We start from the raw sequence: 27,479 nt of genomic DNA on the forward strand, positions 1-27,479 counted from the left end.
CATGACATAAAGCCAATGAGATATGCTGCCTCCAATGATTGCCATTGTTCTTCAACTCCAGCCTGTAGTTGCTTTGAAAGGCTTTTGGCTACAGGCAGTTAGAAATGTGGGACAGCAACATTGCTTTCCTTTCACTCATACGCAGAACTACTGAGCCATTGTCACAATCTAAGGTACATACAATATACCATTACATCTGATCACCTCATAGTCTTTAATGGGGATGGTATGAGACTGCCTACAATGGCATGTAGCTGATTTGCGACTGCTAGCAGCAAATATCTCCAACAGCTAATGATGAGACACTAGATGGGGAGAGCTCTGAGTTACTACAGAGAATTCTTTCCCAAGTGTCTGGCTGCTGGGTCTTGCCCAGGGTCTAACTGATGGCCATATTTGGGGTCAGGAAGGAATTCTCCCCTGGATCAGATTGGCAAAGAACCTACTGTTTTTTGCCTTCCTCTGCAGCCTGGGGCATGGGTCACTTGCACATAAGAACATAAGAACGGCCGTACCGGGTCAGACCAAAGGTCTATCTAGCCCAGTATCCTGTCTACCGACAGTGGCCAATGCCAGGTGCCCCAGAGGGAGGGGACCTAACAGGCAATGATCAAGTGATCTCTCTCCTGCCATCCACCTCCATCCTCTGACAAACAGAGGCAAGGGACATCATTCCTTACCCATCCTGGCTAATAGCCATCAATGGACTTAACCACGATGAATTTATCCATTTCTCTTTTAAACCCTGTTATAGTCCTAGCCTTCACAATCTCCTCAGGTAAGGAGTTCCACAAGTTGACTGTGCGCTGAGTGAAGAAGAACTTCCTTGTATTTGTTTTAAACCTGCTGCCTATTAATTTCATTTGGTGACCCCTAGTTCTTGTATTATGGGAATAAGTAAATAACTTTTCCTTATCCACTTTTCCACATCACTCATGATTTTATATACCTGTATCATATCCCCCCTTAGTCTTCTCTTTTCCAAGCTGAAGAGTCCTAGCCTCTTTAATCTCTCCTCATATGGGACCCGTTCCAAACCCCTAATCATTTTAGTTGCCCTTCTCTGAACCTTTTCTAGTGCCAGTATAACTTTTTTGAGATGAGGAGACCACATCTGTACGCAGTATTTGAGATGTGAGCGTACCATCGATTTATATAAGGGCAATAATATATTCTCAGTCTTATTCTCTATCCCCTTTTTAATGATTCCTAACATCCTGTTTGCTTTTTTGACCGCCTCTGCACACTGCGTGGACATCTTCAGAGAACTATCCACGATGACTCCAAGATCTTTTTCCTGACTTGTTGTAGTTAAATTAGCCCCCATCATATTGTATGTATAGTTGGGGTTATTTTTTCCAGTGTGCATTACTTTCATTTATCCACATTAAATTTCATTCGCCATTTTGTTGCCCAATCACTTAGTTTTGTGAGATCTTTTTGAAGTTCGTCACAGTCTGCTTTGGTCTTAACTATCTTGAGCAGTTTAGTATCGTCTGCAAACTTTGCCACCTCACTGTTTACCCCTTTCTCCAGATCATTTATGAATAAGTTGAATAGGATTGGTCCGAGACTGACCCTTGGGGAACACCACTAATTACCCCTCTTCATTCTGAGAATTTACCATTAATTCCTACCCTTTGTTCCCTATCTTTTAACCAGTTCTCAATCCATGAAAGGACCTTCCTTTTTATTCCATGACAGCTTAATTTACATAAGAGCCTTTGGTGAGGGACCTTGTCAAAGGCTTCCTGGAAACCTAAGTACACTATGTCCACTGGATCCCCCTTGTCCACATGTTTGTTGACCCCTTCAAAAAACTCTAATAGATTAGTAAGACACTATTTCCCTTTACAGAAACCATGTTGACTATTGCTCAACAGTTTATGTTTTTCTATGTGTCTGACAATTTTATTCTTAACTATTGTTTTGACTAATTTGCCTGGTACCGACGTTAGACTTACTGGTCTGTAATTGCCGGGATCACCTCTAGAGCCCTTTTTAAATATTGGTGTTACATTAGCTAACTTCCAGTCATTGGGTACAGATGACAATTTAAAGGACAGGTTACAAACCATAGTTAATAGTTCCGCAACTTCACATTTGAGTTCTTTCAGAACTCTTGGGTGAATGCCATCTGGTCCCGGTGACTTGTTAATGTTAAGTTTATCAATTAATTCCAAAACCTCCTCTAGTGACACTTCAATCTGTGACAGTTCCTCAGATGTGTCACCTACAAAAGCTGGCTCAGGTTTGGAAATCTCCCTAACATCCTCAGCCGTGAAGACTGAAGCAAAGAATCCATTTAGTTTCTCCGCAATGACTTTATCGTCTTTAAGCGCTCCTTTTGTATCTCGATCATCAAGGGGACCCACTGGTTGTTTAGCAGGCTTCCTGCTGCTGATGTACTTAAAAACATTTTGTTATTACTTTTGGAATTTTTGGCTAGCCGTTCTTCAAACTCCTCTTTGGCTTTTCTTATTACATTTTTGCACTTAATTTGGCAGTGTTTATGCTCCTTTCTATTTGCCTCACTAGGATTTGACTTCCACTTTTTAAAGGAAGTCTTTTTATCTCTCACTGCTTCTTTTACATGGTTGTTAAGCCATGGTGGCTCTGTTTTAGTTCTTTTACTGTGTTTCTTAATTTGGGGTATACATTGAAGTTGGTGTCTTTATTATGGTGTCTTTAAAAAGCGCCCATGCAGCTTGCAGGGATTTACAGGGACTGTACTTTTTAACTTTAGTTTAACTAACCCCCTCATTTTTGCATAGTTCCCCTTTTTGAAATTAAATGCCACAGTGTTGGGCTGTTGAGATATTCTTCCCACCACAGGGATGTTGAATGTTATTGTATTATGGTCACTATTTCCAAGCGGCCCTGTTATAGTTACCTCTTGGACCAGCTCCTGCGCTCCACTCAGGACTAAATCTAGAGTTGCCTTTCCCCTTGTGGGTTCCCGTACCAGCTGCTCCATGAAGCAGTCATTTAAAGTATCGAGAAATTTTATCTTTGCTTTTCGTTCTGAAGTGAAATTTTCCCAGTCAATATGGGGATAATTGAAATCCCCCACTATTACTGAGTTCTTAATTTTGATAGCCTCTCTAATTTCCCTTAGCATTTCATCATCACTATCACTGTCCTGGTCAGGTGGTCGATAATAGATCCCTAATGTTATATTCTTATTAGAGCATGAAATTTCTATCCATAGAGATTCTATGGAACATGTGGATTCACTTAAGATTTTTACTTCATTTGATTCTACATTTTCTTTCACATATAGTGTACAAGCACTTTAAAAACGTGCGTCTGTTTATTTGTCTGCCCTTTTAGATGTGTCAAATTCTTTTTTATGTGAATGTTTATCATCTGATCTGGCCCTTACATTATCCTCTTCCATCCTCTGCTCCTGACTATAACCTGGAGATTCTCTATCATTTGACTTTCTCCTAAGAGAAGTCTCTGTCCAAGCCACATGCTCCTCTGCAGCAGTCGGCTTTCCCCCATCTCCTAGTTTAAAAACTGCTCTACAACCTTTTTAATGTTTAGTGCCAGCAGTCTGGTTCCACTTTGGTTTAGGTGGAGCCCATCTCTCCTGTATAGGCTCCCCCCATCCCAAAAGTTTCCCCAGTTCCTAATAAATGTAAACCCCTCCTCTCTACACCATCGTCTCATCCACGCATTGAGACTCTGAAGTTCTGCTGCCTACCTGGCCCTGCGTGTGGAACTGGGAGCATTTCTGAGAATGCCACCATAAAGGTCCTGGATTTCAGTCTCTTCCCTAGCAGCCTAAATTTGGCCTCCAGGACATCTCTCCTACCCCTCCCTATGTCATTGGTACCTACATGTACCACGACCACCGGCTCCTCCCCAGCACTACGCATAAGTCAGCAGGTTTAAACTAGTGTAAATGGTGAATTTTCTGTAACTCAAAGTCTTTAAATTATGATTTGAACACTTCAGTAACTGAGCAGAGGTCCGGGGTCTATTACAGGAATGGGTGGGTGAGGTTCTGTGGCCTGTAGTGTGCAGGAGGCCATACTAGATGATCATGATGTGTCCTTCTAGCCTTAAAGTCTATGAGTCTAATTCATTTATCCTCACAATGCACCTGTGAGGTAGGGAAGTGCTGTCATCTATATTTTACAGAGGGGGAACAGCAGCACAGGGAGACCAAGTGATTTGCCCAAGGTGAGACAGGAAGTTTGTGGTGGAGCGGAGAATGGAATCTCTGTCTGTAGAGGTCCAGGCTAATGCCCTAACTGCTAGACCATACTTCCTACCAGGGAACAGAGCATACTCCCTGCACCATGTCTCACTGAATACATAATTCTTAATAAACGTATCAGTTTAGAGAATCTGCGAGATCTATGATGTCATTGCTGACCACACAATGTGGTGTTCCATCCTTCTTTCATATCGTCAGTCCCTGTAAAACTTGCCTCTGATTTTCACCTAAATCACTCCATCAAGCTACCTAATCTTTTCCCCCAGCCCCATTCAGTACCTGGGGCAGCCAGGCTGCAATGGTTAGAAACTAAGCTTAGTAGGCCTTCCCATCTCATAAATCACACAAAGCCATTGTTACTCATGGGGATGATGTTAGAAGGCCACCCAGACACTGTCCAATGTATGAGTGAAGACGTCCTGATGCTGAGTATTCTCTGGTTGTCCCAGCCTTGCCCTCTCTCGGCAACCAGTCCCACCACCTCTTGGGGATAGCTGGGTTCCTGCTCACCCAGGTGCTCACTAAACTACATGGGGAGATTTTCAAAAAATAGGAAATTTAGGAACTCAAGTTCCACTGGAACTTGGTAAAATTTTCAAACAAATCTAAGCAATGCAGGAGCCTAAGTCCTATTCAAAGTCCCACACAGTTACTCCTGGTTAATAAAGCAGTGAAGGAGATATTCAAAAGCACCTGGGCTTCTAAATCCTTTAGCTGCTTTTGAAAATCTATCTCATGGTATTTACTGAGCAGGAGTGTTAACTGGAAAAATATTATGGTAGGCAGAAAGTCATAAGTCATAACATCAGCAATCCAGTTTCCTCATTTAAAGCTCACTCTGAAAACATACCTTCTTTTGGGACCGAATGCAACTCCCATCAAAACCAATGGAAAGATTCCTAGACTTAAAGGGGAATTAAATCGGGGGCCTTAATTAACTGTTAACTAAATCCATAGGATTCAATGTGTGTTAATAGAACAATATATATTATTTTAAAATCTAAACCATTATTTCTCTAAGATAAAGCATGCTTCACATAATACTCAATACAGTTTCTCATACTTTGCCCCTTTGATTTGGGTTTATTCTAGACAATTGGAGATGGATGCAATTCTGATGACTTCACAGCCGTCCCTTTTTCAAACACAGGCATTTTATTTTAATTTTAGGCAATGTCTCTTTCCTTCCCAGTCAGCACAGTTGGAGCACCCGGGGCCTTTTTAGGGTGAACTGAAAAGGTTTTGTAAATGAACAATGAAAGAATGATCCCCCAATACGTGAGTCAATTATAACAAATACTGAGTATTGTCTTTAAAAGCCACCTTTGAATTCAAACACCAAGATGTGCATGTAACTAAATGGAGTACCAGTTTGATCTTACTTTGTAATCCTCATCTTTCCTTGCCCCTTTACCTTCTACTGTTTGTTATCCTATACATGGTGTCTTTTCTTATATTATATTTTATGCTCCTCAGAGAAGGGACAATGTCTTTCTCTCTGTGCTGTACAGCACACAGCATATTTGGCACTAACATAATAAATGACATCTCAGGAAAGACTGGTGTATTGTCAGTAGGTGTGACAGAATTCTGTTGCGAGGTTTAACAACAGGTCTTCAAATTTCAGGGGCACAAAGAAATAATTAAATAAATATTAAACAAAAATGGGGAGAATGTGGGTGCAAATTACATGCAAACCAGTTCAAAGAAAATTATTTATGGACAAGTAAGAATGGACATTATGAATTAGAGACATTTAAGTAGGATATGGATTAGCCAGGTTTACTAGTCTAAATAGCAACACGTTCCTCACATTCAATTAGTTATTTCAAATACTTCCCAGGTGTGAGAGTGTGAAGTTTAATATTTTATAGTATAGCCAAAATATGTATTAAAATTTACTTGGCCAGGGCACAAAATTAAGACAAACTAGGACTTTTTATACTCACGCAAATAAAGGAGAACTTACTTTCCTTTAAAATCCATGATATTTCTTTCAAGCATAGAGGTTTTACTAACGGTGATGTCTTTTCTTGCCAAATACTAAGGTGATTATACTCTACCTACGTGAAAATGAGTGACACCAGATCTCTGTCATGCATACTTTTATGTACCCTGGTACGTGGTTTTCAATCTTTACTATCTAGGATTTTATTTTTATTACTATCTAACAACGTGCTACTGTGACAGCTAGCTAGTTTAGCACTTATATGGTCTCATTAGTGTTGTTACTGAAGCCCAGATTCTCAAATATATTTTGCTGCTGATTTCAATGGGAATTAGGCACCTAAATACCTTTGAGTATCTGGGCCTGACTGCCTTCCAAACACTAATGAATTTATCCTCAGAAGGAAATTTGGAATGTGGGGGATTGATGTGTATTTGCTCTAGAGATCGCATAGAGCCTTTTAAGAGCAGATGAAAGGACCAAGTGATACTCTCTTGCCCCCCACCTCTTCCAGTTCTAGTCAGAATCTAATGAATTATTAGAAGAGCTCTCGCCAGCAGTTCTGGATTTTACACTCCAACCCATGTATCTTCACTATGTTAAAATAAGGCAAAAGTAAAAAAAAAAATATAGAGCAGAGACTTTCCAATCCCTCATGTTGAGGTCTTCTGGAAGGAAGCCTGGAATGCCACCTACATCTCCTACCTCTGTTCCAATCAGCCCCATAGCCTATGTCAGATACAGCACCAAACAGAGAAAGTTTGCTAATAATTTCAAAGCCCTCTAAATAGAACCAATACCACCCTCATTGCCAAGAATCCTAACTGTGTCTGGTGCCAACCAACCTTTTTTTTCTGTGTGAGTTTTCCTATGCCTAAAACCAGGTTTCAACTGGAAATACCATGAACAACAAGCTGCTCATTGATTTGATTAAATGTCCCTCATTTTCCCCATTTTGTGTAGAAGATTAAACTTATTTTTTTTAATTATGTGTATAGCACCATAGCTATGCGTGGAGTTTTGCTGCCAAGTACAAAGCTCTGTGCAGAGTATGCAGTCAAAATAAGGCAAAAAACTCATGATGGGATGACAAATTAAATATGTGGGTGGAGGTATGGGTACCCAACATAAAGAAAGAGTGAGCTATGCTTATTGTTACTTAAGTTGCACCATGCAAAATTTATGCAAGCATTGATGCAGGCCCAATATTTCACATTTACACACATTTGTTAGAACAGCTTAGATGCCTGCCTTTGAAAAGATAGCCCTTACAGATTCATACCAAAGATCTCATCTCTGTTACGTATCTGCTTGCAGAAGTCCCACTGACTTCACTTGTGGGTTCTATCTTTTGTACACTTATAGGATACCCAGCAGAGACTTGCACTGCAGATAATAATGTGGTTGGAGTGCAGTATAAGAATACCTATTAGCACTTTCCTGCTTCAAAGGACCTCACAAAGGTTAATCCAAGATCCAGTTCTAAACAGCTTGCCCGATATCGCAGAGGCCCTGGGTCCTACTCCTAGTGAAGTCAATCAAAGTTTTATCGACCTTGAAGTTGTCAACATCCCTTCTCCCAAACGGAATTGCATTAATGAGGAGTTAAGTGGAACCTTGACTGAGAAGCTCTTATCAGCTAACCAGGACTTGATTTCCCTTGGGGACCAAGAACAGGTGGCTCCGGTCAACCTTAACTTCTCCTCATTACATTTTATCAGTGGGAACTAGGTCCAGGCCAAGCTTACCTGTTTTTAACAAGCCTTGGTCTTCAACTATAAGGAAAACAATAAGAACTGAGAAAAATTTGAATGGAATGAAATACAAACAAAACAAACCGATTGTGCAATTTTTGAGTTATCTAAGGACAAATAAGTATCTGATTTTTTAAGCATGAACAATCGGACTTTCCTTGAAAGAAAAACTCAAAAATAACTCAAAACCAATGTAAGGTTACTAAATTTACCAAAAATTTCACCCTCAGCTTGAGACCAAATATGAGATTTCAGGGCAATGGATTTTTTTTCATGAAAATTGGCAATGTCCGAAAACAAAGGTTAATAATAAAAGTGCCTTTTTCAGCCTCAGTGCTACAATATAATGACACATACCAAAGCTGTTTTACAGTTGTGGATATTTTTAGGGGGACCCGGGCATCTCAGACTACATTCTAATAAATGACTAGTGATTTTGGATGCCTTACTTTTTGTGTGTCCAAAGTGACATGTCTTGGAGGGCCCTGATTTTGAAAAAGGGCTGAGCTCCCACCATCTGCATCTGAAAACAAAGCCATTTTAAGGTGTCTTAAATTGGACATCAAAAATCCCAAACACCCCAACTAACTAACCATTTAAAAAAATTTAGGCCAAGGTATAATTTTGAGTAGCTCAAAGCACTTCCCTCTCAAGAGACATATACTGTTTCCATAAGAAGTATGTTACACCTGGGTCAACTATTCTTTCCTATCAAACTGCAAATTAACCCATATAGTGAGAACCCACAGAAGGTCAAGCCTTTCAGAGGCATTATCACACTACAATGTTACCAGCTGCTGACTGTGCAGTTATTATCCCTTGTCATACAGAAAATACATATTCAATTCCCAGGGAAACATTTAATTATTTACGGACAATATCATGATTCATTAAGCCATGGTCCATGTTAGGGCTGTGTGGAGAAAGAGAACCGTGACTCCCTGATAGTGGTGGTTCTAAGAGTTAATATGTCTGATTCAGTCAGAATTCTTCTGGGGGAGCACACATCAGAGTGGGAGCTGCAATACAGGGTGCAACATATGCCTTACGATGGGAGCTCTGCTCTCCCTTGCTTCCACTCCTTTCCAGTCCCTTTAGGTAGTCTTTGTACTTGAACCTGGGGAGCACAAGGCCTGTGACAAGCCCAAGCAGAAGTGCAGAAGGATGGGAAAAGGCTCCTTGCATCCTTCTCTACCCTGCAAACTCTCTTGCAGGGGCAGCAACAATATAGCCCTTTACTTGTATTGTAACTTGGCATATTTCCGATCGTACCATACACAGTGTATTGCACTATGAAACAGTGCTGGTTTGGGCACTTTTGGTGTTGAGTAATTCATGATCCACAACTTAGCAATCTAACATCCTTGTAATGATGGATTCTTTCTCCAAACATTGACTCATGGAGTGGTGCCTCTTACTGTGTATCATGTCATTAATGTCTATATACAGAAGAGGGTGGCTATTACATTGAATTTCTAAAGCCTCGAATTTCTCAAGCATGTGACAGCACCAGCACAGTCCATAGGAATATTCATCATATTCACATTTTTCTGTCTCAAATATCTATTTTTAGAAAATGCATTGAGTGGATTCTTGCACATCCACAGCATCCAGTCTGTTACTCTTGTCACATTGTAGTCATTTACTTTAAAAAATCCGTATTTATTAAATCTATCCTTAAATAAGAAAACTACCTACACTAAAACAGTTCATATGAGTTCATCTAGCCAGCCAATGGATGGAACAATTGCTCTACTTAAATAATGCTAAACCAGTTTTTCTTTTACTGAAATAAATAACTTGAACAAATAACATGAACAGTCTCAATTTGAACTACTTCTCTTAAAAACAATGTAATAAATGTAAGTGCAAATCCAACAAGGTACAGCAAGGAAGAAGCACAATGTTTGAATCCATAAGTCTATAACATTCTGCAAAAACTACTAATTTTAACAAATAAAAAAAATCAATTATTTGAGCAATAGATAAATGGCAGAACTCTGCTTTCATTTACACCCGTGCAACTTCATTAACTTCAAGGGAGTAAACAAAGGCAGAAATAAAGACAGGTAAGTCTTCAGTGGCAATACAGAAGTTTAACAGAATTAAATTTGGGCTGGTTATTATCCACTTGAGTTTACAGGGACTACGATTTGGCTCCTCATGTTTCCAGGACATTATTTATTATGCAATACACAACACAAACTATTTTATCTAGCTGCATAGGTGCTGGAACTAGGACTGATGGGGGTGCTATCGCAGCCTTCTGGCTTGAAGTAGTTTCTATCATACACAGGGATTACAGTTTGGTTCAGTGGTTTTCAGCATCCCCACTGTACAAATTGTTCCAGCGCCCCACCTTGCTGTGGTTCCTTTTTTTAAAAAAACTAAGAAAGCGGTGAAATCAATTTTACATATGCAGTGGTATGGAGGTTTTAGATTATAGGCTACTACAATCTGTTGGGCTATTGTGTTATTGGGAATGGAAAATTCTATAAGGGTGACAATTCATCCATGTGTAGCACAATGCCTATGCACCACAAATCTCACATAAGATCTCGGGTTTAAGTGTAACTAAAGAGGGGCACAGTCCTTGTGTTGAACCTCCGCACAAGGGTGAATTTCGCCGTCAGGCCCTGCTGTTGAAAGCTGTATCTAATGGGTGTATTGCTGACTTCAGTAAGGTGCATGAGAACAGGGGTCTCCTCACACAAAACAAGGCACAGAATTGGAGTCTAAGTGTTTATGACTTTAAATTGATTGGTTTTAAAATTTGTAAGGCATCTAGAATCCCAGAAAAAAGGAACAGAAATAAATATAACCCTGAAGTTGTAAAAACACAAAGCAACTATGGAGATTGGGAATAACTCGGAGTTTACTTGTGGAAATAATGGCACATGGCCAGTTTAGAATCCCAGAGTCTCCCAAGCTGTAACAAAGCAGATTTTTAACAGGCATAATTCAGAAACAGATGAATAAACAGTAGTTATATGAATATCTGACCAATTCAAGTGTGGAGGAGGGAATTCCTTGATGAGGAAAGGAATGTTCCCTTGAGATTTGAAACCACTGGATAGAATGGAAAAAGCCCATGTTAAATACTACCAAATTCTCCTTCACAGATCCAAGACACCACTGTTAAGTAATAGCTTGTCATCATGAAAACAGTCCTTTTTAATAGAAATACTGATATTATTAGAATACAACAATTGCTGCACTAGTTGATGCTGTTATAAAAGGCGTATTGGCCATACTTCATTATAGATTTTTCCTCCGAGTTTACAATTTACAATCAGATTCTATATTCAGTTCATAAAACAATGCTCATCTTTAAAGGCATAGAATCAATATTTTTTTTTAAAAATTACATTTCTCTCTCTTTCTCTCAAAAAATATAATAAATTTCTTGCAATTTCCCTGCTCCACTGGCACAAATTGAACCTGAAGCTGGCAGTGCTGGCTAGTGGCTGATTACTCTAAAGTAGGAGGCTCCTCGGGTGGCATAGATCCAATGCATTGTAGAGGACGATGTTGCAACTTTGCAGTGTCACTGCGTCACTGTATAAATCAATGTGTTGATTTACAGTACTTGTACAACAATTGAGAAGATAATAGTTGATACAGAATAAATATATTAATTTATTCTCAGGGCTTCGCTGATGCCACAATCTGCAACCGATTCCTTAGCGTGAATTAAAGCACATGGTTACTTACAGCCAGCTCTTTACAGTGCATATAATTTGGGCCTGATTCACCACGGCATTACTCCAGCTTCATAAATAGGGGTCAACCAAATTTGCGGCTGTTGAAAATTATGTCACAGACTGTGAAATTTGGTCTCCCCCATGAAATCTGGCCTTTGGCTGCCAGCTCTGAAGGCAAAGTGGAGATCAGTGGCTGATGGACAGGCACCTAGCTCTGAAGGGAGCACCGCTGCCAGCAGCAGCATAGAAATAAGGGTGGCAGTATCACCCCATTGCAGGAGAGGGATAGCTTAGTGGTTTGAGCATTGGCCTAATAAACCCAAGCTTGTGAGTTCAATTCTTGAGGGAACCACTTAGGAATCTGGGGCAAAAATCAGTAATTGGTCATGCTAGTGAAGGCAAGGGGCTGGACTTGATGACTTTTCAGGGTCCCTTCCAGATCTATGAGATAGGTATATCTCCATTTATTTATTTATTTTATACCCCCTAATAGGCTTGTGACCCCCTTTTGGGTCGGGGCCCCCAGTTTGAGAAATGCAGCTGAGAAATCACACATTTTTGTGGCTTGGTCCTGGCATAAATAACAAATTTCATGGACGTGTTACACAGCCACAAAATTTGCTATTTATGCTGTGACCCCAACCGATGAAAAACGTGGGACTTCTCTGAAATTTAAGTAGACCCCTATTTATCAATAGAATTCACACTGATATAACACTGGAGTAATGCTGTTACGATTCTGCTCGTTAACTTTAATCTTTAAGTGTTTATCGTTTTAAACAGTCACAATTATTAACTATTCAAAGAGTTAAGGTTTTCACTGACTCTACTCTCTACGTTGCCAGGGGAAATGAATTGCAAATTTTCTTTTTCCTACAGTTGGCTAAGAAATAAACTTACTGGCATATTTTAAAAACACAAATATTGAGCAATATATTTGGGGCTTATCATCTCTCTCAATGTGCCAGTACAGCAAGTAAACATTCTCATTATCCAGCAAATGAACTTAGTGTCCACAGTTACCCCTTATATGAGCTTCCCCCTAATATGGCTACACCATTCAGGCTCCTGTGCTGAATTAAGCCCATTATAAATCTTGGGAGAAATCCTAAATTCGTTGGAAGTCAATGAGAGATATGCCATTGACTTTAATGGGAGTTGGGATAACACTATCCATCTTTATTGATAATACAAAGTGTTAGATGACTTTAGGAGATGCACCTCATCAATACAAAGAATGTTGCGTTCCCAAAAACAAAAATTAGGCCTGGATCCAACAACTGATGGCATGGACTGGGCACACCTCTGCACCCAATTGCAGGATTGGGGCTTTAAAAGGAGAAACACTTTTTTCAGCAATCAGTTTGTGAAAAGGAATCTATTTCTGAGAACTTTCATCCAGGGCCGCCGAGAGTGGGTTCAGGCCCCGGTGAAAATTTTTTTTCGGGCCTCCCAGCAAGGGCAGACCGGCTAAACAGGGCCGACGAGAGGGGGGGAGGCCAGGGAATCCGGGCCCCGAGACCCCTTCCGGACCGCGGTAATTTGTATCGGCTTCCCCCCACTCTCGTCAGCCCTGCTTTCATCACAATACCAGAAATTTCACCTGCGATCTTGAATTCTATCATGTTCCCATATCAAGTAATTCAATAAAGCAAATGCCATGGTCTGATGGCTTATTGTAGTGAATCAAATGTCCAAAGATGGAATGTGGGCCTCACCCTTTAAAATGTGGCCATGAAAAGGAAATACACTTGACACCTGCCCAAATCCCACATTTGCACACGCAGTCTATGGGATCACACATCTACTCTAGCTACCCAGGAGTACATGCAAGAGCAATTTTTGGCAGGTGTGGCCATTGCATCGATGTTTGGAAATTTGGTCCAATTCATTTTAAAATACAAAGAGGAAGGTGCAATCATAAATCATAAATCATAAAATTTCCTCTCCCTATTTGTCAAACGGAGTTTAAATGAACAAATAAATCCCTAAGTAAAACACAGTCACCGAGAAATTAAATACAATTAAAAATCTTTTCCCATCTCACCGTACCCAGTGTTAGTATTATACATTATGAAATAAACAGTAAACTGAGGACTCCTCCACTGTACTGCATTGACATATGTCATTCACTGAGTTCTTTACTTTTTTCAAAATATGGAATTAAAATTAGTCCAGTTTCACTTTAAATTGTCCATCAGCCACTCACTTTAAAACAAACTATATTAATTTTGTAAAATATATCCACTTCATGTTCTGTTTGTCTGTTGAGGGAATTATACCACCGGCATTGCTGTTGTATCTGAGTGCCTCTTTGTTTAACACTACTGTAAGCAGTGCTGTGTTTTACAATTTATAGAACTCCTGTGTTGGAGTTTTATGTTTGATATTAAAGGTACATTTTACCCTGTAATTTGATGATTAAATAGAGTAAAATGTTGTACAATGGATTAAATTTTCTTGTACTTATACTTTTCTCTGCCAGAATGGATTTTTTTTTTAATAAACCATCAGTCAGCAACTAAAGGCCCATCACTTCCTCTCAATTACACAGGTGCAGTTGCTTTCACCTCTGAATTTTATGAGAGAAGGGGTTGCCCCTTACAATTCCATTTCAATAAGCAAGATGTTACTTCTACACTACAATAGTTCAAGCAATGTTGCAGAAGCCCTGGGGGGGAAAAATCACTTTTCTAGGACCTTGGGCCAACACATACGCAGTTCTGGTTTCTATTGTGTCTAGCCCAAAGTTTCGACATGGAAAAACTAAACTGTTTTTTTCCGAGTCTGCTCAGTCCATGTTAGTTATGGCCTGCAGCCATACCATCCTGGATTGTGACCTCTCCAGATCTTAATGGGGTGGGTCCTGTTTAACACCTCAATGAGAAGCCACCAAGAAAACCCCTCATTCGGTAGGAAGTGATGTTAGTGTAGGTGGCATTCTTCCCTGTGAGTCAGTACTATTGCACAAAATGTCCCACTAGCAGAGCAGGAGGGGACACTGTGCTGATGAGATGAAAAGCTATGGCCCTTACCACTTGTGCTCATTAAAGAGTCAATATCAGTTTTCTCAACATCAGAGTTGTTAAGCCCAGTGTCCTCCCTACATTTCACTATGTGTAATTACATTCTAGCTACTTAAATTCCATCTGCAGTTTCAACTGGATAAGCCATTCTTCACATCATCCTGTCCTGAAGTATTGTGTAGTGTTACTATGCATAAACAGCTGTTGCAGTCCAGTATATAAACATCTGCATTTGAATAGGGGGTGAAATAATTTCTGTTAAAATAAACCAAAAAATGAAAACAAACAAAAAAATCCCAAACAAAAAAACCCTGACACAGGTATTATATCCAGGCATAACTCAGCTGAAGACAATACTGTTGTTATAGATCAGTGGTTTCCAACCTGTTGTCTGCAGACCCCTGTGGGTCCGAAGACTATGTCTAAAATTTCCAAAGGGGTCTACACCTCCATTTGAAATTGTTTAGAGATCTGCAAATGAAAAAAAGGTTGTAAACCACTGCTATAAATTAACAGTGTCACAGAGAGCAGAATTTGGCTTATAATTTGTAAAAGTGCTTTGGGTTTCTTTGGGATGAACATAAGAACATAAGAACATAAGAAAGGCCGTACTGGGTCAGACCAAAGGTCCATCTAGCCCAGTATCTGTCTACCGACAGTGGCCAATGCCAGGTGCCCCAGAGGGAGTGAACCTAACAGGCAATGATCAAGTGATCTCTCTCCTGCCATCCATCTCCATCCTCTGATGTACAGAGGCTAGGGACACCATTCTTACCCATCCTGGCTAATAGCCATTTATGGACTTAGCCACCATGAATTTATCCAGTCCCCTTTTAAACATTGTTATAGTCCTAGCCTTCACAACCTCCTCAGGTAAGGAGTTCCACAAGTTGACTGTGCGCTGCGTGAAGAAGAACTTCCTTTTATTTGTTTTAAACCTGCTGCCTATTAATTTCTTTTGGTGACCCCTAGTTCTTGTATTATGGGAATAAGTAAATAACTTTTCCTTATCCACTTTCTCAACATCACTCATGATTTTATACACCTCTATCATGTCCCCCCTTAGTCTTCTCTTTTCCAAACTGAAGAGTCCTAGCCTCTTTAATCTTTCCTCATATGGGACCCTCTCTAAACCCTTAATCATTTTAGTTGCTCTTTTCTGAACCTTTTCTAGTGCTAGAATATCTTTTTTGAGGTGAGGAGACCACATCTGTACACAGTATTCGAGATGTGGGCGAACCATGGATTTATATAAGGGCAATAATATATTCTCAGTCTTATTCTCTATCCCCTTTTTAATGATTCCTAACATCCTGTTTGCTTTTTTGACCGCCTCTGCACACTGCGTGGACATCTTTAGAGAACTATCCACGATGACGCCAAGATCTTTTTCCTGACTCGTTGTAGCTAAATTAGCCCCCATCATGTTGTATGTATAGTTGGGGTTATTTTTTCCAATGTGCATTACTTTACATTTATCCACATTAAATTTCATTTGCCATTTTGTTGCCCAATCACTTAGTTTTGTGAGATCTTTTTGAAGTTCTTCGCAATCTGCTTTGGTCTTAACTATCTTGAGTAGTTTAGTATCATCTGCAAACTTTGCCACCTCACTGTTTACCCCTTTCTCCAGATCATTTATGAATAAATTGAATAGGATAGGTCCTAGGACTGACCCTTGGGGAACACCACTAGTTACCCCTCTCCATTCTGAGAATTTACCATTAATTCCTACCCTTTGTTCCCTGTCCTTTAACCAGTTCTCAATCCATGAAAGGACCTTCCCTTTTATCCCATGACAGCTTAATTTACGTAAGAGCCTTTGGTGAGGGACCTTGTCAAAGGCTTTCTGGAAATCTAAGTACACTATGTCCACCGGATCCCCCTTGTCCACATGTTTGTTGACCCCTTCAAAGAACTCTAATAGATTAGTAAGACACGATTTCCCTTTACAGAAACCATGTTGACTATTGCTCAAGAGTTTATGTTTTTCTATGTGTCTGACAATTTTGTTCTTTACTATTGTTTCAACTAATTTGCCCGGTACCGACGTTAGACTTACCGGTCTGTAATTGCCGGGATCACCCCTAGAGCCCTTTTTAAATATTGGCGTTACATTAGCTAACTTCCAGTCATTGGGTACCGAAGCCGATTTAAAGGACAGGTTACAAACCTTAGTTAATAGTTCCGCAACTTCACATTTGAGTTCTTTCAGAACTCTTGGGTGAATGCCATCTGGTCCCGGTGACTTGTTAATGTTGAGTTTATCAATTAATTCCAAAACCTCCTCTAGTGATACTTCAATCTGTGACAGTTCCTCAGATTTGTCACCTACAAAAGCCAGCTCAGGTTTGGGAATCTCCCTAACATCCTCAGCCGTGAAGACTGAAGCAAAGAATCCATTTAGTTTCTCCGCAATGACTTTATCATCTTTAAGCGCTCCTTTTGTATTTTCATCGTCAAGGGGCCCCACTGGTTGTTTAGCAGGCTTCCTGCTTCTGATGTACTTAAAAAACATTTTGTTATTACCTTTGGAGTTTTTGGCTAGCCGTTCTTCAAACTCCTCTTTGGCTTTTCTTATTACACTCTTGCACTTAAGTTGGCAGTGTTTGTGCTCCTTTCTATTTGCCTCACTAGGATTTGACTTCCACTTTTTAAAGGAAGTCTTTTTATCTCTCACTGCTTCTTTTACATGGTTGTTAAGCCACGGTGGCTCTTTTTTAGTTCTTTTACTGTTTTTCTTAATTTGGGGTATACATTGAAGTTGAGCCTCTATTATGGTGTCTTTAAAAAGGGCCCACGCAACTTGCAGGGATTTCACTTTAGTCACTGAACCTTTTAACTTTTGTCTAACTAACCCCCTCATTTTTGTATAGTTCCCCCTTTTGAAATTAAAGGCCACAGTGTTGGGCAGTTGAGGTGTTCTTCCCACCACAGGCATGTTGAATGCTATTGTATTATGGTCACTATTTCCAAGCGGTCCCGCTATAGTTACCTCTTGGACCAGCTCCTGCGCTCCACTCAGGATTAAATCTAGAGTCACCTCTCCCCTTGTGGGTTCCCGTACCAGCTGCTCCATGAAGCAGTCATTTAAAGTATCGAGAAATTTTATCTCTGCATTTCGTCCTGAAGTGAAATGTTCCCAGTCAATATGGGGATAATTGAAATCCCCCACTATTATTGGGTTCTTAATTTTGATAGCCTCTCTAATTTCCCTTAGCATTTCATCATCACTATTACTGTCCTGGTCAGGTGGTCGATAATAGATCCCTAATGTTATATTTTTACTAGAGCATGAAATTTCTATCCATAGAGACTCTATGGAACCTGTGGATTCGCTTAAGATTTTTACTTCATTTGAATCTACACTTTCTTTAACATATAGTGCCACTCCTCCCCCTGCACGGCCTGTTCTGTCCTTCCGATATATTTTGTACCCCGGAATGATTGTGTCCCATTGATTGCTCTCAGTCCACCAGGTTTCTGTGATGCCTATTATATCTATATCCTCCTTTATCACAAGGCACTCTAGTTCACCCATCTTATTATTTAGACTTCTGGAGAACTTGCTAGTTATATATATATATAAAACCATAGAATACCAGGGTTAGAAGGGACCTCAGCAGGTCACCTAGTCCAACCCCCTGCTCAAAGCAGGACCAATCCCCAGACAGATTGCCCCAGTTATTGAAATGACCCCCTCAAGGATTGAACTCAAAATTCTGGGTTTAGCAGGCCAATGCTTAAACCACTGAGCTATTCCTTCCCCCCTCAAAATGTTAAAACATGTTCTTTTAATGTAACACACCCACATGACTTTGCTTGCATAAAAATTGAGCAAGACATAGACAAGTCAAATAAAAATAGTTAAAATAATGTCATTCTGATTGTAAAGTTTGTGTTTTAAATTCTCCCATTGGTATATGCAGATTTAAGCACAGATAGAGGAGAAAATAGACTTTTTTAGGCCTTTTCTACACTAGAAAGTTTTGGTGCTTTAACCATGCTGATATGGTACAACCTCCCCATCTAGTGCTGATGGCATTACACCACTAAAAAGTGCAGACAAATTCAAGTTAGAAAGAGAAAGTTACTCACCTTGCAGCAACTAGGTTCTTCAAGTTGTGTGTCCCTTTGGGTGCTCCACTCTAGGTGATGGTGCGTCCCAGTGCCGTTGATCGGAGATCTTCGGTAGCAGTGCCTGGTCGGGACACATGCGCTCAGTTGGTATCTCCCGTTTCATTGGAATCTTCCTGAGCACATGAGTCCCACACTCTCCTCAGTTCCTTCTCTACCATAGAGAAATCATATTAGTATTCCAAAGTAGAGGGGTGGAGGGTGGGGAGTGGAGCACCCACAGGGACTCACATCTCGAAGAACCTCAGTTACTGCAAGGTGAGTAACTTTCTCTTCTTCTTCGAGTGCTGTCCCTGTGGGTGCTCCACTCTAGGTGAATGTGAAGCAGTACCCACTATGGCTAGTGGGATTTTGGAGTTGTGTGAGGGACAACGGTAGACAGTACCATATGGTGTCTTCTGTGGTATCCAGTGATAGCATAATGTTTGGCAAATGTGTGGTCAGATGTCCACGTGGCCGCCTTGCATATGTCTGTAACAGGTACATTGTGGAGGAAGGCAATGGATGTTGACATTGCTCTAGTAAAATGAGTCCTAACACCCGCTGGTGGTTGAACATTCTGGGTCTGATAGCAGGGTCTGATGCAGACTGAGATCCACTTGGAGAGTCTTTGCTTAGAGATAGCGTCACCCTTTGATCTCTTGGTAGTAGAAACAAATAGCCTAGGGGATTCATGACATGGTTTAGTTCTGTCTAGATAGAATGCAAGAGCCCGTCAGATGTCGAGGGTATGTAATGCAGCCTCCTGTGGAGTCGTGTGAGGCTTGGGATGGAATACAGATAAGTGTATTGACTGGTTAAGGTGGAAGGTAGACACCACCTTGGGGAGGAATTTGGAGCGGGTTCGTATAGTAAGCTTGTGTTTAGAGAAAATGGTGTAGGAGGGTAGACCATCAGGGCGCTTATTTCACCAACCCTTCTTGTTGACATTATGGCAACCAAGAAAGCCACTTTCATGGACATGTGGAGCAGGGATGAGGTGGCCAGGGGCTTGAAAGGGGGTTTCATAAGAGTGCGGAGAACTAGGTAGAGACTCCAGGAGGCTACTGGTGAATAATTCTCAGGGTAGAGATTTTGCAGGCCCATGAAGAAGCGTTTGATGGTGGGGTGGGCAAAAGTGAATAGCTGTCCAGAGTGTCATGGAAGATGATAAGGGCCGCGAGGTGTACTCTGATAGACGTGAGCGAAAGCCCGTCCTGTTTTAGTTTGAAAAGATAGTCAGTGAGGGTTGCAGTCTGGGGTATTAGGCATCTGTGGAAGCACCAGATGGAGAAGCATTTCCACTTTTGCAGGTAAGTGTAAGAAGTGGAGTCCCTTCTACTGTGCAGGAGGACGTGTTGGACTTGTTCTGAACAGGCTAATTCATGGGCTTGAAACCATGAAAGAACCACGCCGTCAGATGGAGTTTCCAGAGCTGCAGATGAAGAAGCCAACCACAGTTCTGGTCTGTCTGGGGAGGACGGATGGACATGCATAGCAGGTAAGAATAGGGACCAGCTAAAGCATTGGACTTTTAGTCTGAACAGGGCTCATAGGAGGCATAGAGCAGCATTTCCCATAGAGACTGAAACCAATGGGGGTAAACCCAAACAAGAATGGCCAGATCCCTCAAACTCATAGAATATCAGGGTTGGAAGTGACCTCAGGAGGTCATCTAGTCTAACCCCCTGCTCAAAGGGGGACCCATCCCCAGACAGATTTTTGCCCCAGATCCCTAAGTGGCCCCCTCAAGGATTGAACTCACAACTGTAGGTTTAGCAGGCCAATGCTCAAACCACTGAACTATCTCTCCCCCTCTAATACTGACCAGTATTACCCGATGACAGGGAAATAGACAATATGGGTAATGAACCACCAGTCTTAAGAAGGTCCCACAGGGCTAACAAGGGTGTACTGCCTGTTAAATTTAGAGATGATTATGTTATTGGTTCTATGTAGTATTTTAATGAATATTGTCATGTATGGTATGAAGAAGTAGATGTGGAATGTTTAATATGTTAAATGTTCTTTTCATAATTGTTAATGGGTTTTTGATATGATATGATACGATGTGGGTATATGCTGTTAATATGGGGGCCCGGATGTACTGGTGTGAATATTGTGGTCGTGGCAGAATTTTAACAAGGGGGAATGTAAGGGGACTGTTGCCCCCTTACTAACATTCAGTGGGGGTGTTTTGGTTGGCTAGCTCTCAGTACCAAAAGGGGAAGGGTCAATGGGAAATCAGGAGCCTGAGACTGACAGTCCCCAGGGGCAATGGGGAGAGGCCAATGGTCTAAGTCAGCCTGATTGACAGGACAGACAGGCTAATCAAGGAGTCAGGAGGGTCCCCTCCTCCGTGTGAGCTGGAATTGCCTGGGTTAGACAGAGTGGGGCCAAGCTAAGGAGAGAGCAGGAGCCCAAGTTAAGCTGCTGGAAGCAGAGCTGCAGCCCCAAAGCCAGAGCACAGCCCAGAGAGAGCAGACCTGCCCTAGGAGCAGAGCTGCAGCAACCAGAGCCAGAGGAGCCAGAGAAACAGCCCAGGGAGCTGGAGGCAGAGCAGCAGCAGCAGCCGTGCTGAGGCAGAGTGGAGCAGTCCAGAGCCGGGTGCAGTGAGCAGCCGAGGAGAGCAAGGGGGACCCTGGGCAGTGGGCCCAGCACAGAGAGACACGTCAGCCAAGAAGCTCTGCAGGCCAGACTTGGAGGGGGAGCGTAACCCTGACAGGGCGGGGGCAATGCTGGGAAGACGGGTCCTGCCACTGAGAGTTTGTGTCCACCGCCAGAGCAAGTGTCCAACCCACAGCATCGCTGCAGCACAGCCAGGGCCTGAGAAGGAGGCCTGGGACCTACAAGAAACAGACTGTGAACTGCCCTGACATTCCAGAGACACTGTTTGTGATGTTCCCTGCCACAGAGCGGGGTGATGTGTTTCCTTTAACCTTTTCCCATTTTTCCTTATTCCTTTTAAAACTAATTGTTAATTAAATAAACTGTATTGCTTTAAATCTTATGTAATATTCAGTGGGTCAGGAAAGCATCCAGTGCAGAGAGAGCATCCCAGAGTGGGGACACCCTAGCCCCTGACCTAGGTGACCACAGCAACGTTGGGGGTCGAGCCCCCCAGGAATCTTGGGCCCAGCCTTGTTGCGGTAACGAGGACTCTGCCAGACAGGAGAGTGGAAGGGGAGTCCTCGATGGCAGGGAGGCCTCTGGGTAAAGGAAGTGGGAGCAAGGACTCAGATCCTTCTGCTAGCCCATTTCACCAGGGTAGTGCAGAAGCCAGGAAAGTTCCCCACAATAGCGGGACCATTCCCCCGCTTACACATAGCTGATTAAAGTAGTTACTAGAATGCAAACTGCTGTTCCGACCAACTGGTTTATTGATTATGAGAATTTACCTACAAAAACCAAGTGATAAAGCAAACACCACCTATAACAGCAAATGTGATGGAGAAAATGTTAGCTTCATGGCAGATCCTCTCCGGATCATCTTTTATTGAGAAGATCTGCAAAAATAGAAGGAAAAACATCCAAATATTTTGTTAGCCAGCCTATTAATAGATGCTGTATAACACTATAGAGACTAGAATGGAGTTTCTTACATACTTGGGGAAGAAGAGAGGAGAGTATTTATATGAATGAATATTTCAAGGTTAAAGTTAACGAGGACTAAGGGTTAAATTTTCAGAAGCCTCACACTGACTTTTCTGCCTCACACTGGCTCCCTCCTGATAGTCATGGTGCTGTACCTCTGCTGCCTGGCTACAGAGAATTACCTTTGTTCAGACCTCTAGGCACAGGTGTCAGAGACCGCAGTAATTATTGTGCCCATTCCCTGGCTTTGGAACGCTGACACAGCACTGAAGTCAAACTGAGAAGGAATGAAAAAAGCAATCTTGTTAGCAACTGGTTGGTCAGTGACTTCCTAATAGAAGTTGGCCCTCTGATGCCATCAGGAAACCTTTTTTCATGATGATATTCCAATAGGCATAATCTTTCAGGAACAGGAGCACTACAAGAGGCCCTACTTCACTCTATTCAGTGCAGAAAGACACCCCCCCCCCCATCCGCATTAGAGAGAGGAAAAGAAGGTGTGAGCCAGCGATTAGCCCTGGCTGAGACGATTTAGTTGGGGTTGGTCCTGCTTTGAGCAGGGGATTGGACTAGATGACCCCCTGAGGTCTCTTCCAACCCTAATATTCTATGATTCTATGATTAAACTACAGGAATGGGAACTTCTCCGTTCTACAACATGCTCCAACAATCATATCCTCTGTGGCTTTGGACAACTCACATCTCTCTGCCTCAGTTTGTGTAAAATAGGGATAATCCTTCCTTCGTTCCTTCACAGATACGTTGTGAGGACTCATTCATTAATGTTCATAAAGTGCTTTGTGAATGGCAAAAAAGTGTAATATAAATACTAAGGATTAGACCACAGAGAAACTATGTTAGCCAGAACCATTTTTAAATAGAAAGATGCAAACATGATATTCCTATGTTCTGAATTGTTTTACAAACCATGTTTATAATCTGCTTATGTTGGGCGCCCAGTGACCCAAGAAACAGTGGTGAAACTATGCTAGCATATTTTTGTGAAGAACTATGTATAAAAATGATTCTAACTACCCTGGTTTCACTGAAGTGTACATAGGGCCAATGCTACCAATCAGGTCAACTTAACTAGCCTCCTTCACAGTTACATTACGGAAAAGTCAGTACTCCACTTACTGTTATAATTTTAGCAAATATGATGCTCCACTAATAACAGCAGCTAGTGTCCCCAGTGCAATGAAAGGCCACTCGGACTTGTTTAATTTAAAAAACTTGAGGAAAGAAACTTTGGGAAGGTGTTCCTGGAAAAGAAAAACAGATTAAAATCAGATCTTTTATTTTTGTCAAATACAATTCAATTTTACATTTTTCAGAGAGCTGAGCTGCATTATGGTGCCTACAGGAAAAGTTGAGTTTAAGAACCCTGGACTAGTAGAGAACAAGGCAGGTAAATGGAATGACTAGAAGTGACAGGACTGGACAAAATCCATTCTAAAAACACCCTGGAATACTCTTAACAGCAAACTTTACATGGATAATTATGCTTTCTACTTACATTCAGTAGCACCTTTCACTCAAGGAAGCTCTACAAAGGAGGTTATGTATTACCCATATTTTATAGATGAGGAAACGACACACTCAGAAGTGAAGTGATTTGCTGAAAGTTGCACATTGAATCAGTGATACAATTTTAGGAAAAGGACACAGTCCTTTTGACTCCCACTGAAATAATCTTTGATATACACCCCCTTTCAGAAATGTTCTGATCTCTCTGGAAGAATTGTGCAGGTTTACCACTGAGCTGCTGAAGCTTTGCAGGATGAAAACAAAGACCCACGAACCAAACCAAAAAAATCTCGACTAAGCTCCAGTAAACCATTACCTCTTCAGGTGCAGCTTCTTCTTCAGCCTCTTTTTGTGGAACATGTTTTATGCTTGCTCTTTTCGAAATCAACCCATTGATGGGGAACGCTTCTTCATGATCTTTTAAGGTAATAGTTTCTGTTGATTCTTCATGGTCTTCTGTTTTAATAGACTTTAACACAACATAAATTCAGTCACAAATATATCCAAAAGGTCAGTGTAGTTGCATTAGGTAGACTTAGGGTTACCAGATGTCCTGATTTTATAGGGACAGTCCTGATTTTGGGGGCTTTTTCTTATATAGGCACCTATTACCCTCCACCCCCTGTCCCGATTTTTTACACGTGCTATCTGGTCACCCTAGGTAGACTCCACTTCCATTTGCAGGGTCATGTAGGTTCTCTGAGACCCTGACTGCTATTTTGGATTTAGTCCTCTGACTAAATTTGCTACTCATACCCTTATTTGGCAGAAACATAAGAGCATTTCTCCTAGTTCTTGGATTCTCACTCCTCACGTCCTGAAATCCAGCTACAGGCATCTTCTGTGTTCTCTACATATTTACACAAAAAGCTAACATTTTGTGCCAAGCATTAAGGAAGCCATGCTCACTTTCTTCCAAAGAGCCTAATCCTGTGCAGTTATTCCTGTGAGCTTCCATTGACTTTCAGAAGTGGGCTTTAAAGGTTGTAAGCAAACAATACATTCAAAAATACTTTGACATATTGTTTTAATTCTATTTTTTAAATGGTTTGCAAAACTCCTGAGAATACATGTGTGTTCTCCCATTTTAGGCCGAAATCCTGGCCCCATTGAAGTCAGTGGCAAAACTCTTATCGGCTTTGATAGGGGGAGGATTTCATTCCTAGTATTTTGAAAAAATTTCTTCTGAATTTCCTTCTAGTTTATCTTCCCACAGTTTCAAAGTGAGTTGATTCTAAATTGCACAGATGAAAGAATCCATGACAGTATAACAGTTCTAAAGTATAACATATAAGTAAGTTTCCTACTAATATGGTTTAGGGTTTCCAGGGTCAGAGCAGGCCATACTCGTCTTGAAACTGTTTTTTAAAAACAAACAATTTTCAAAGTATATTCAAGAGTTTTCTAAAATATGGCTTAAAAACAGCCTAGTTTTATCTATTGGCCATTCTTAAACTGTGTTGTTAACAGGAGTGGTTTTAAAACCATGGGAACATAAATGGTATGAAAAACACTGCTTTAAAATTCTTCCACTGTCACAGCCTTAGTGCCAGTCCAGGCCTTGTCTCTATTAAACAAAACTACTAGCACGTCTCTCACAGTTGGGCTAGCAACGGTGACAGAACCAGGTAGATCAGCCTCTATTCTAACCCTGGTTAGAGAACATGGTAGTAAAAATGCCTGTGCTCTGCCTACAGTACGCTAGCACCATTTCTACCATTGAAGTTCCACTGGGTGCTAGAGCAACAGTGGGGGAAAATGCTGAAAATGGTGTATATACACACCTGCACTACAACTGTAATTGTACAAGCACCTGGTTGTCTAGCAAAGTTAGGGGGCATCTGGATTCTGACAGATTCTGTGTGTAGTGTGGATCCAACATCAAAATTAGGCAATAGAATTACAGACTAGACTGTTACCTTTTCTTTGGAACCCCCTTTGTGCTGTGAAAGCTTCCATCCATCCCTTTAGTTGGGATTCCACACACAGCAGTTGCCAAAGGAGCTGTGCTACAAGGAAGCTGGAGGGTGGGGAAGGGGGCCGGATTTCAGCACATCCTGGGGTATCTGTGGGTTTGGGGAGGCATGGGGGGAGGAGCAAACCCCAGTGACATGTACAAACAGAACAATCTTGGTTTTTCGCAGGAGGCGGTGATTTGGCTTTTAGTTACCATTGTGCCTCTCACTTCTTGGCAGAGTAAAGAACTTAACACATGTACTAGTGTATGCGTGACCTGCTTATTGCTCTATCTTTTAAATAAATGAAGTTGATATGTCACAAACAAGGACTTTCACAGCAAAACTTTAGTATCTTTGTAAGGTACCTGTGCTGCTGCAAGTGAATAATATAACCCCCTTTTCTCCATCAGCTCTGAATGTGTTCCTACTTCAGCCACAGCACCATCAGCTATGGCCACTATTACATTTGCAGTCCGAATGGGGGAAAGCCGATGAGCTATTACAAGAGTGGTTCGACCTTTGCTGGCCTGTAAACAAACAACCACATTGTAATTTGTGTCCCCTGTGGCTTGGAGATGTAATGTAATTTACTCTAATTGGTCATATTGAGTAGTTACTCCCATTGATTTCATTTGCTAAACACCCTGACAATCCATGAGTTTTTCCACAACTGACAACTAAAACCATTTGTATCCTGGTTCTGTCTCTGCTGAGCTACAGGACACCTGCTTGTCAGCATCCACACTAAACAAACTCAGAAAGCTTGTTTTGCTTCCCCTGATTTTCTTGACTCTCTCTCTCTTTAATTATTCTATTCAAAATTTAAAAAGCTAAACTCTGAGCTGCTTTAGGTTATGCCATGTGGAACAGTCTCATAGGGACTGATTCCTTGCAGAGGAGCAGATGGAGCAACATGGGCTCTAGCCCTGCCCCAATGTTATATAATAATAATAATAAGAAGAAGAAGAAGATGACCAACAGGATCTTGTAAGGGGGATAAGGCAAAATGCCACATTTATTTTATATACAATAAAAAGATCCGAATATACAATTCTATATTACTACTATTCCTTACTTATCTATATATCCATTTATACAATCATTCATACAAGTTCTGCAGAGTTGTTATAGTTACCAGCCTAGAGGTTGCTCATGACAGAGTACTGGCCAGGTAGCCTGGACACAAGGATGGAGCCGAGTCTTTGTCAGATGCGCATCCGATGCTCCTGGAGGGTGGTCGCAGAACAAGTCTCATAGTCCTCAGCCCTTAGAATCCGTTTTTATAGGAATTCATTCCTATGTTAGTCTATGGGAATTGCTTCATCATGCTATTGTCATGATGGCTCCATGATGACTATCAGGTGTTTATTTTGTTCTTCAGTTCTCTCATCCTTGGGATGGTTGGGTAGATTCCGGTTTGCCCTCTGGGGGCCATCCAGTTGTCTCCACTCTGCGCATTCTTCGGCCGATGGATATTGAACACTTAGGCTGGCACTTCCCTGCTCATTCATTTATTATCTACACCAAGCATCCGTCCACATCCATTCTCTATCTCTATTTTAGTCACAATTGTTATTTTGCTGTCTCTCCCGACTTTAACAACTCTCGGGGTGTTACAAAGTTA

General features: G+C 41.3%; 1 protein-coding gene across 1 annotated transcript in view; it reads right to left on the reverse strand.

Moving 5' to 3' along the window:
- Positions 1-22,174: 22,174 nt before the first annotated feature.
- The window catches only part of LOC135873832 (ATP-binding cassette sub-family B member 5-like), a 36,508-nt gene continuing 31,203 nt past the window's right edge, over positions 22,175-27,479 (reverse strand). The window contains 3 exon segments of the mRNA XM_065398445.1: positions 22,175-22,282; positions 24,214-24,366; positions 26,221-26,382. Coding sequence (XP_065254517.1) covers positions 22,175-22,282; positions 24,214-24,366; positions 26,221-26,382 — 423 coding nt within the window.

The sequence above is a fragment of the Emys orbicularis genome, chromosome 2 (genome assembly GCF_028017835.1).
Source record: "Emys orbicularis isolate rEmyOrb1 chromosome 2, rEmyOrb1.hap1, whole genome shotgun sequence".
NCBI lineage: Eukaryota > Metazoa > Chordata > Testudines > Emydidae > Emys > Emys orbicularis.